This window comes from Pongo pygmaeus, chromosome 10 (assembly GCF_028885625.2).
Source record: "Pongo pygmaeus isolate AG05252 chromosome 10, NHGRI_mPonPyg2-v2.0_pri, whole genome shotgun sequence".
Lineage (NCBI taxonomy): Eukaryota > Metazoa > Chordata > Mammalia > Primates > Hominidae > Pongo > Pongo pygmaeus.
In genome coordinates this window covers 100738569-100750822 of record NC_072383.2, presented here as the reverse complement: position 1 = coordinate 100750822, position 12254 = coordinate 100738569, and the positions used below count along the sequence as shown (strand labels likewise).

General features: G+C 38.8%; 1 protein-coding gene across 1 annotated transcript in view; it reads left to right on the top strand.

Annotated features, from left to right (window-relative positions):
- The first annotated feature begins 638 nt into the window (after positions 1–638).
- PMCH (pro-melanin concentrating hormone) overlaps positions 639–12254 on the top strand; it is a 41904-nt gene continuing 30288 nt past the window's right edge. The window contains exon 1 of the mRNA XM_054445263.2: positions 639–777. Coding sequence (XP_054301238.2) covers positions 678–777 — 100 coding nt within the window. The 5' untranslated portion in view covers positions 639–677. The remainder of the gene's footprint in view (positions 778–12254) is intronic.

The following is a 12254-nucleotide window of genomic DNA, read 5'->3' as shown; positions in this document are numbered from 1 at the left end:
AAATAGCTCTCTACAACTGCTAGGTATTATTTCAAAGACTTGCTTGGGCCTGGAAAATATCAATCTTCTGCATGTTACCAGTGTGCTAGTAAGGCAGCCTGTGGAGTTTTTCAAGAAGCCTGTAGGATCCAAGTTAGGCAGCTCATTGCTCAGGCTGAGTAGCCAAAGAGGGAAACTCTTGATTCAGAACAGCATCTGTTTGCGATTAAGGTTTCAGAGGCTTGTGCCTGAACTGAAGGCAACACTACAGAATTGGTCATAGAAGCAGTCCCAATTGTAAAACAGATTCTATCCTTAAAGTGGATATGAAAGGTAAACATAAAAGCGTGATTCTGTAATTACATGAAACAAAATGATACTTGTTTATCATGTCCCACAGCACACACAAAAGCACACACAAAGGGAAACAATAGACAGAGACTTATGTGAAAGAAAGAGATCCCCAAGCAAAAACAGTCACCACCAAACTCAGAAGAGCTCACTTGAACTCTGTTAATTGCAAAATATATTTGCAGAGTGGGCCTCTTTGGCATCCACCCCTGACATGTTCTTCTTTAAAAATTCAAGTTGGGTCAATTTGGATCCTTGACAAAAAAACAAAACAAAACAAAAGACCTTATCCAAAACTCACTATGAATTCTATCTGTGTCAGAGAACTGACTATAGTTAAAGTAAGCATGCTTAATATAACTCAAAAAACATTATGGACCCTGAACAAAGACCAAAGATCTGGGCCAGTGTGGAAAAGAGTGATCCTACGACTTCTAGGTGAGCCAGGTAAGTGAGAAGTTCTGAGAATGGTTAGGGGGTGGAGGTAGAATGAGATCTGAAGGTTTTTATTAGTGTTATTTTGTGAAAGTGTGCATTTTATGTTTATAAAAGAAGGTGTGAGAGGTGTTCAAATTGAACTTAGAGTGAAAGTCTAGGGAGGGGTCTGCTTAAAAATATAAAGAAAAAAATCTATAAATATATATATAGATAGATAGATCTAGATCTAGATATAGATATATAAATATAAAGAAAAAGGCCAGCCTAGAGTTTAAGGTAAGTAAGAATTTACTGATCAAACTATAAATCTCAGTTGAGGGCACATGAATAAAAAAACACGATGTCTCTATCAGGAGAAAATCCTGGTTTTATGTGGAATATTTAGAAGATACCCAGAAGATCAGCAACTACAACAGCCAGCTGGTTTAAGTTCCATCTTTCTAGAAACATTTGAAGCAAAAGCACGGAGAGCTGTGCCAATGCCCAAAGCAAGTGACCAAAAAAAGAGAAAAGAAGGCCAACGTTACCATGTGATAGATGGATCTAAGGACAATCTTAGTACAACAAAGCTGCTCCAGGAAAGCAGAATGCTGGTCCTGTGGGACCAGTCATGGAGGCCAAAGGAGGGACAGAATAGATGAATACAGTCATTTCTATTTGGTTAGAAGTGTGTTTGTTTTTCCTTCAAAAATGGATGGTCACCTTGTAAATTCAATCCGGCCATAAACCACTCAAATCCATCTTACAGAAACTACTTCTTTAGGACATCCAGCAAACTAAAAATATAAAATTGTGGAATGAGGTTGGTGAGGTCCCTTAACTAGCAATGAAAAGACCTGGGTTCTAGTCCCATGTCAATTCCTAGCTGAGGCGGGATTTAGGGTGGGGCATTTAGCCTGTCTATATATCTTCTGGAAGCCTGCAGTGGTAGGACAGTGAAAGAAGGTAGGGAAAGATGGAAAGATGATCTCCAAGGTCTCTTCCAGTTATCACAGTCTATAATTCCAGTTAGCATATAAAATAATTGAAGTCAAAATATTGCTGATAGCTACCTGTGTGGAATGGGATTGGAGCAAGGGTAGAGAGACAATTGGAAATAAAACATTTGGAGAACATTTTTGATGAGGAATAATACAATGGCCGAAGAGATTTTTAAATGAAATATTAAGCAAGAAAGGTTCAAAATGGTATATAAAATAATAAAATCTAGAAGGTCAGCTCAAGACATTACTAGTAGTTGGCATCTAAGCATGGAGGGAAAGAGTGAAGGGACTTGGGAGAACCAATGGCGTAATTATTTTATTGTTTCTTTTCCTATTGTCCTTGCTGAAAAAGTCCATGGTAAAGCTATTGGAGGCCACTCAATTTCATCTAATTCCTCTTTGTCCTTGAGGGACAAACACTCCATGCCCAGCAACAGGGGAAGGAGGTGTGATAAAGGGGCTGCCTGGGAGCCTGTTCTTCAGCTTTCTGTGTAATACACTGTCTGGTTTCCTGGGAAAAAGTGAAGAAATCTGAGTTTGTCTTCACCCCACATGGATCATGCTACTTTCCCTGGAGATTTCAGCATCATCACTGTGGCTTCTTATTGGTGAACATGGCTCTCTTCTCTGTCACCATCAGCTTCAGAGTCTACAAGTCTGTCATTCAAGCTGTACAAAAATCCAAGAAGGCCATGCAATTGAACTGTTTTCAGAGTTCATAAATTTGCCATAATTATGAGAGTGACCACTTCATTGAACCTCAAAACTCATCATTTGTCTGTTTCTGGTGGAAGATCTGGCCATCTTCATGTGGCCAATGACTTCAGTTGGTGTAGTTCCATAGAATTGCCCTTCCAATCTTTGCCAAACTGTACATTTTCAGCATTCCAATGAAAAGTACAAACCCAGATTGATTATTATGTTGTGTTGCCAGGTATCAGACCAAGACAATTGTTGAAGGACCCAAGCAAAACTCTCTGGCACTCCAAATAAAAAAGCAGAATAAACACATGAAAATCACAGATGTGACAAGTTACTAAATCACCATTGAAGAGTTATAACATTGCACTTGAACCATAAAGGAATATGTCAATGTTCACTTCCAAACTTTAGAAATGTTAATGTTTTCTTACCTCCCTTCTCTGCAGTCTCAGTACCAAGCTCCAGAATAGGTTAAGCTGAAAATGAATTGATAGCTTAGAAACCAAAATAAGGAAAGTTTCAAATTATTAGGATAAGCCAGAACCTCTAAAGGTGGTGGAGTTTTCATCCACAGCTTGAAAAAGCAAAGGGTGAAGATAAATATGGAAATGAAAGATAAAACACACTTCTCTGGTTTTCTAAGGCTTAAGCTAGTTTTCTACCATAATTTTGTCCTTATTTTTAAGTTAAGGAATTAGGATTACCCTACAAAAGTTATTTGGGGATAGGAGTAGAATAATTCCTATCTAGTTAACTTTTACATAATCTTTCACATGGATTATTTTTACTCTCCTCTGACCTCATCTCCTTGTCCCATAAAGTGAGCAGTTACTCTTATCGTTTCCTTTTCCTCTACCTCACTGGTCAAAATAACTTGCTATTCTATTAATAACTCATAGGTGACACTGATAATTCCTGAATCATAAAATTCCATCTGACGAACAAGATTAAAAACAGAAAATAAAGCCATTGAGGGGAACACTCCCTTCCCTGCTTTCCCTTAGGAAATAGCCCCCCCACTGGGAAAGAAGGTTTCTGTCCTATTTCCTCTGGACATGATGTTGAGCTTGAGTGTGAGAAAAGTGCTTCCTGCCCTCTCCTCTGTCTACTTCACTCCAAGCTTAACAGACAAGGCTGTGGTTTTCTTAGGAAATTAAATATCTGTAACTTATATAAAAATATTACTAGTGGTCACCTCTGGGTAAATGAAGATGCAAGCAGTTCACTCTAACTCACTAAAGTATCAATTAATAAATAAGTATAGTAGATGATTCATAATTTGGAAAAACACCTGAATATGAGTAATAAAGAAAAATCTTTTGGAAGTTATATCTGATAAAGAAAAAATACCTAAAAAGTGAAACCTCTGCTACATTTTAAAACCACTTAAAATTGATTTAAATGCTGTGCCTGTGAACTGGAGGAAAAGAAGGTTTATATTAGGCACATTTATTGCTGCTTGGTCACCAAAAATCACTTGATGAAGTCAGTGCCTCACTTAGTCTCTGTTGTAGCTGAGCAATCTTCCCAATAATACAGGTCTCCAAAGTTTTTATGATATGGAGAAAGTACCATAGAAAGATAGTGGAGTAAGTTTAATAAAATAAATAAATACTTTATATCTCGCCTTCTGTAGCTGAAGATGCTCCTAAACCTAGTTTGAAACTTCATTACCTTTTAAGTCCAAACAGTGAAGATAAGTAACAAAGATAAGGTGAGGTAACAAAGATAAGGGCAGATTCCGGTCCATGCCAACACTAATTCTGAGTCTAAGATTTATATTGTTGGTTAAAAGGAGATGTAACTTAAAATACTAATCCCTAGGTATCTCAGGTTCAGAACAACAAAAATTAAATAAGTGTTCTGATAACATAATAGGAGAAATATCATGAAGCTCATATAGCTGAACACTGTTCTTACCTAACTTTGTTTTCCTTTTTTACGGAGACACAGAACCCACAGAAGCAAAAACGAATGGGTTTTGTATAACCCTGGCCTTCTCCTAGAGCCTAATTATTTGTTCTCAGAAACTTAAACCACTTCACTATACTGAAGCAGGCCAGAAAGTTTGCAGGTAGAGCTGAGCCAAAAAGTCTGGTTTGGTTATAGGAGCCAAAACACGAGTCGACCCATTTAAGCTGACTAGACACATAGGCAAAAGAAAATACATAAATTTATATATGTGTGTGTGTGTGTGTGTGTGTATGTACATATTGGTCTGCATAGTGTTTGTGCGTATGGCCACTGGGGCTGACAGGGAGTAACAGTGTATTTTCACTGGCTTGTCTTTTCATTGGCTCATCTTTTCTGTTGGAGGCAGAGCAGCAGTGCTAGATCCTGATGACTTTAATTTGCCTACCTTGTTTCTTGACAAGCAGGAATAGAAATTACACTAGTCTTTGTTATTTCAGTAACTGATACAACTCTTTAAGAGGTTCCCCACCCCCACTTAAAGCATCTTTTTGTTAAACTCAAATAAGTTTCCAAGATTCTGTATGGTATTTGAGGTAAAGAGAGAGTTCTTATTATTTATGTATTCAATAAATGCTTGCCCTTCCTAATATTTACACTAAATTGTGCTAGGCACTATGGGGGGGAAAGCAAATAAAAAAGAAACATGCAGAACACATCAAATTTTAAATTCTAATTGTAGGAGAAGAAAATATTTATTCATAATGTAATATTCCCTTTTAAAAAGCACAAACTTTGGGAGGCTGAGGCGGGCAGATCACGAGGTCAAGAGATTGAGACCATCCTGCCCAACATGGTGAAACCCCATCTCTAGTAAAAATACAAAAATTAGCTGAGCGTGGTGGCGTGTACCTGTAGTCCCAGCTACTTGGGAGGCTGAGGCAGGAGAATCACTTGAACCTGGGAGGCAGAGGCTGCAGTAAGCAGAGCTCATGCCACTGCACTCCAGCTTGACAACAGAGTGAGACTCCATCAAAAAAAAAAAAAAAAAAAAAAGCACAACTTTCTTTTCTTTTTCTTTTCTGTCTCTCAAAATATATGGATTTAGATATAGGTATACAGATAAATATATAGAAATAGATAATATATAGCTATAGATAAATAACTCTCCCTGATACATAAGAATTTTCTGTGTCCCATATAGATGTATTTGCACACGCAGGTCTGGACCTGGATAAAATAGTAAAATGAGTGGTCTCCACCTTTATGGCTTCCCTACATTCCTGTAACTTTTCTGTCCTTTCAGGGTCTATTTCACTCATGATTACCCCGACTGCCAAGGGTCTTCCACCATGCCTCTCCACTCAGCAGTCCATTCTGGACCTTGCAAATTCTCTCTCCTCCCAACTCCACTGTGCCACTGCAACTCCAGTGTGCAGCTCCTCTGAAGATGGCTACTCAGATACACCAATTTTGCCAAAGCTTAAGAAGTGCTGGTAGATTACCAGCAGGCAGCATGGTATGCTGTGTGGAAGCATTGTTGCTGGGTTGAGTTAAACAATTGTGTGGAATCCTGGCTCAAGCATTTACCAGTTCTGTGATATTGAACAGATTGCTTAACTTCTTCATGTTTCGGTTCCTTTTAGGTCAGATTGGGTAAAGGGGGATGGTGGCTAATATCATATTTCATCTAATCTATGATGCTTTCTTACTGTCACTCTCACCATGATTTTACGTGCCACTTACAAAACAAGAATACTCTAAATTATGTTTTTAAGATGTCACTGATTGTAGGCCGGGCGCGGTGGCTCACGCCTGTAATCCCAGCACTTTGGGAGGCCGAGGCAGAAAGATTACGAGGTCGGGAGATCCAGACCATCCTGGCTAACATGGTGAAACCCCATCACTACCAAAAATACAAAAAAATTTGCCGGGCGTGGTGGTGGACGCCTGTAGTCCCAGCTACTTGGGAGGCTAAGGAAGGAGAATGGCGTGAACCCGGGAGGCGGAGCTTGCAGTGAGCCAAGATAGCGCCACTGCACTCCAGCCTGAAGTATGGGCGACAGAGCAAGACTTTGTCTCAAAACAACAACAACAACAAAAAAAGTCACTGATTGTAAAACATCCCAATTTTAGAGTGCTAAAATGTGAAAAAAGTGTACCTTAAAAATGATTAAATACAATAGTACCAATTTCATAAGTATTATATATTATACATATTATATAGCCATACTATATTTAATAAGCATTAAGACAGCCAACGTACACTCCTTAGCATAATGTTAGGCACAAATTAAGTGCTTCATTGTCCGCTAATATTAAGATCTTACTCCTGGCAAATAACAGACTTCATTTTAACAAAAATTTCTTTAAACAGTATGCCTTAACATACTGATGGAGAATAGAGGCTTAGAGCTGGTAGAAACATACCTTAAGGTGACTTAGACTTTTCCATGCAATCTTATAGGACTGCTCCAACTTAAAGGCCTAGTGACACTGATATGGCTTGGCTATGTCCCCACCCAAATCTTTTTTTTTTTCATTTTTTATTTTATTATTATTATACTTTGAAGTTTTAGGGTACATGTGCACAATGTGCAGGTTACATATGTATACATGTGCCATGCTGGTGTGCTGCACCCATGAACTCATCATTTAGCATTAGGTATATCTCCTAATGCTATCCCTCCCCCCTCCCCCTACCCCACAACAGTCCCCAGAGTGTGATGTTCCACCTTCCTGTGTCCATGTGTTCTCATTGTTCAATTCCCACCTATGAGTGAGAATATGCGGTGTTTGGTTTTTTGTCCTTGCGATAGTTTACTGAGAATGATGATTTCCAATTTCATCCATGTCCCTACAAAGGACATGAACTCATCATTTTTTATGGCTGCATAGTATTCCATGGTGTATATATGCCACATTTTCTTAATCCAGTCTATCATTGTTGCACATTTGGGTTGATTCCAAGTCTTTGCTATTGTGAATAGTGCTGCAATAAACATACGTGTGCATGTGTCTTTATAGCAGCATGATTTATAGTCCTTTGGGTATATACCCAGTAATAGGATGGCTGGGTCAAATGGTATTTCTAGTTCTAGATCCCTGAAGAATCGCCACACTGACTTCCACAATGGTTGACCTAGTTTACAGTCCCACCAACAGGGTAAAAGTGTTCCTATTTCTCCACATCCTCTCCAGCACCTGTTGTTTCCTGACTTTTTAATGATTGCCATTCTAACTGGTGTGAGATGGTATCTCATTGCGGTTTTGATTTGCATTTCTCCGATGGCCAGGGATGGTGAGTATTTTTTCATGTGTTTTTTGGCTGCATAAATGTCTTCTTTTGAGAAGTGTCTGTTCATGTCCTTCGCCCACTTTTTGATGGGGTTGTTTGTTTTTTTCTTGTAAATTTGTTTGAGTTCATTGTAGATTCTGGATATTAGCCCTTTGTCAGATGAGTAGGTTGCGAAAATTTTCTCCCATTTTGTAGGTTGCCTGTTCACTCTGATGGTAGTTTCTTTTGCTGTGCAGAAGCTCTTTAGTTTAATTATATCCCATTTGTCAATTTTGGCTTTTGTTGCCATTGCTTTTGGTGTTTTAGTCATGAAGTCCTTGCCCATGCGTATGTCCTGAATGCTAATGCCTAGGTTTTCTTCTAGGGTTTTTATGGTTTTAGGTCTAACGTTTAAGTCTTTTATCCATCTTGAATTGATTTTTGTATAAGGTGTAAGGAAGGGATCCAGTTTCAGCTTTCTACATATGGCTAGCCAGTTTTCCCAGCACCATTTATTAAATAGGGAATCCTTTCCCCATTGCTTGTTTTTGTCAGGTTTGCCAAAGAATAGATACTTGTAGATATGTGGCGTTATTTCTGAGGGCTCTGTTCTGTTCCATTGATCTATATCTCTGTTTTGGTACCAGTACCATGCTGTTTTGGTTACTGTAGCCTTGTAGTATAGTTTGAAGTCAGGTTGCATGATGCCTCCAGCTTTGTTCTTTTTACTTAGGATTGTCTTGGCAATGCGGGCTCTTTTTTGGTTCCATATGAACTTTATTTTTTTTTTTTTTTTTTTTTTATTATTATTATTATTATTATTATTATTATACTTTAGGTTTTATGGTACATGTGCGCAATGTGCAGGTAAGTTACATATGTATACATGTGCCATGCTGGTGCGCTGCACCCACCAACCTGTCATCTAGCATTAGGTATATCTCCCAATGCTATCCCTCCCCCCTCCCCCCACCCCACAACAGTCCCCAGAGTGTGATGTTCCCCTTCCTGTGTCCATGTGTTCTCATTGTTCAATTCCCACCTATGAGTGAGAATATGCGGTGTTTGGTTTTTTGTTCTTGTGATAGTTTACTGAGAATGATGATTTCCAATTTCATCCATGTCCCTACAAAGGACGTGAACTCATCATTTTTTATGGCTGCATAGTATTCCATGGTGTATATGTGCCACATTTTCTTAATCCAGTCTATCATTGTTGGACATTTGGGTTGGTTCCAAGTCTTTGCTATTGTGAATAATGCGGCAATAAACATACGTGTGCATGTGTCTTTATAGCAGCATGATTTATAGTCCTTTGGGTATATACCCAGTAATGGAATGGCTGGGTCGAATGGAATTTCTACTTCTAGATCCCTGAGGAATCGCCACACTGACTTCCACAAGGGTTGAACTAGTTTACAGTCCCACCAACATGAACTTTATTTTTTTCCAATTCTGGGAAGAAAGGCATTGGTAGCTTGAGGGGGATGGCATTGAATCTATAAATTACCTTGGGCAGTATGGCCATTTTCATGATATTGATTCTTCCTACCCATGAGCATGGAATGTTCTTCCATTTCTTTGTATCCTCTTTTATTTCATTGAGCAGTGGTTTGTAGTTCTCCTTGAAGAGGTCCTTCACATCCTTTGTAAGTTGGATTCCTAGGTATTTTATTCTCTTTGAAGCAATTGTGAATGGGAGTTCACTCATGATTTGGCTGTTTGTCGGTTATTGGTGTATAAGAATGCTTGTGATTTTTGTACATTGATTTTGTATCCTGAGACTTTGCTGAAGTTGCTTATCAGCTTAAGGAGATTTGGGGCTGAGACAATGGGGTTTTCTAGATATACAATCATGTCATCTGCAAACAGGGACAATTTGACTTCCTCTTTTCCTAATTGAATACCCTTTATTTCCTCCTCCTGTCTAATTGCCCTGGCGAGAACTTCCAACACTATGTTGACTAGGAGTGGTGAGAGAGGGCTTCCCTGTCTTGTGCCATTTTTCAAAGGGAATGCTTCCAGTTTTTGCCCATTCAGTATGATATTGGCTGTGGGTTTGTCATAGATAGCTCTTATTATTTTGAGATACATCCCATCAATACCTAATTTATTGAGAGATTTTAGCATGAAGGGTTGTTGAATTTTGTCAAAGGCCTTTTCTGCATCTATTGAGATAATCATGTGGTTTTTGTCTTTGGTTCTGTTTATACGCTGGATTACATTTATTGATTTGCATATATTGAACCGGCCTTGCATCCCAGGGATGAAGCCCACTTGATCATGGTGGATAAGCTTTTTGATGTGCTGCTGGATTTGGTTTGCCAGTATTTATTGAGGATTTTTGCATCAATGTTCATCAAGGATATTTGTCTAAAATTCTCTTTTTTGGTTGTGTCTCTGCCTGGCTTTGGTATCAGGATGATGCTGGCCTCATAAAATGAGTTAGGGAGAATTCCCTCTTTTTCTAGTGATTGGAATAGTTTCAGAAGGAATGGTACCAGTTCCTCCTTGTACCTCTGGTAGAATTCAGCTGTGAATCCATCTGGTCCTGGACTCTTTCGGTTGGCAAGCTATTGATTATTGCCACAATTTCAGAGCCTGTTATTGGTCTATTCAGAGATTCAACTTCTTCCTGGTTTAGTCTTGGGAGGGTGTATGTGTCGAGGAATTTATCCATTTCTTCTAGATTTTCTAGTTTATTTGCGTAGAGGTGTTTGTAGTATTCTCTGATGGTAGTTTGTATTTCTGTGGGATCAGTGGTGATATCCCCTTTATCATTTTTTATTGTGTCTATTTGATTCTTCTCTCTTTTCTTCTTTATTAGTCTTGCTAGTGGTCTATCAATTTTGTTGATCCTTTCAAAAAACCAGCTCCTGGATTCATTAATTTTTTGAAGGGTTTTTTGTGTCTCTATTTCCTTCAGTTCTTCTCTGATTTTAGTTATTTCTTGCCTTCTGCTAGCTTTTGAATGTGTTTGCTCTCGCTTTTCTAGTTCTTTTAATTGTGATGTTAGGGTGTCAATTTTGGATCTTTCCTGCTTTCTCTTGTGGGCATTTAGTGCTATAAATTTCCCTCTACACACTGCTTTGAATGTGTCCCAGAGATTCTGGTATGTTGTGTCTTTGTTCTCGTTGGTTTCAAAGAACATCTTTATTTCTGCCTTCATTTCGTTATGTACCCAGTAGTCATTCAGGAGCAGGTTGTTCAGTTTCCATGTAGTTGAGTGATTTTGAGTGAGTTTCTGAATGCTGAGTTCTAGTTTGATTGCACTGTGGTCTGAGAGACAGTTTGTTATAATTTCTGTTCTTTTACATTTGCTGAGGAGAGCTTTACTTCCAACTATGTGGTCAATTTTGGAATAGGTGTGGTGTGGCGCTGAAAAAAATGTATATTCTGTTGATTTGGGGTGGAGAGTTCTGTAGATGTCTATTAGGTCCACTTGGTGAAGAGCTGAGTTCAATTCCTGGGTATCCTTGTTAACTTTCTGTCTCATTGATCTGTCTAATGTTGACAGTGGGGTGTTAAAGTCTCCCATTATTATTGTGTGGGAGTCTAAGTCTCTTTGTAGGTCACTCAGGACTTGCTTTATCAATCTGGGTGCTCCTGTATCGGGTGCATATATATTTAGGATGGTTAGCTCTTCTTGTTGAATTGATCCCTTTACCATTACGTAATGGCCTTCTTTGTCTCTTTTGATTTTGTTGGTTTAAAGTCTGTTTTTTCAGAGACTAGGATTGCAACCCCTGCCTTTTTTTGTTTTCCGTTTTCTTGGTAGATCTTCCTCCGTCCTTTTATTTTGAGCCTATGTGTGTCTCTGCACGTGAGATGGGTTTCCTGAATACAGCACACTGATGGGTCTTGAATCTTTATCCAATTTGCCAGTCTGTGTCTTTTAATTGGAGCATTTAGTCCATTTACATTTAAAGTTAATATTGTTATGTGTGAATTTGATGCTGTCATTATGATGTCAGCTGGTTATTTGGCTTGTTAGTTGATGCAGTTTATTCCTAGCATCGATGGTCTTTACAATTTGGCATGATTTTGCAGTGGCTGGTACCAGTTGTTCCCTTCCATGTTTAGTGCTTCCTTCAGGAGCTGTTTTAGGGCAGGCCTGGCGGTGACAAAATCTCTCAGCGTTTGCTTATCTGTAAAGGATTTTATTTCTCCTTCACTTATGAAGCTTAGTTTGGCTGGATATGAAATTCTGGGTTGGAAATTCTTTTAAGAATGTTGAATATTGGCCCCCACACTCTTCTGGCTTGGAGAGTTTCTGCTGAGAGATCCGCTGTTAGTCTGATGGGCTTCCCTTTGTGGGTAACCTGACCTTTCTCTCTGGCTGCCCTTAACATTTTTTCCTTCATTTCAACTTTGGTGAATCTGACAATTATGTGTCTTGGAGTTGCTCTTCTCGAGGAGTATCTTTGTGGAGTTCTCTGTATTTCCTGAATCTGAATGTTGGCCTGCCTTGCTAGATTGGGGAAGTTCTCTTGGATAATAACCTGCAGAGTGTTTTCCAACTTGGTTCCATTCTCCCCATCACTTTCAGGTACACCAGTCAGATGTAGATTTGGTCTTTTCACATAGTCCCATATTTATTGGAGGCTTTGCTC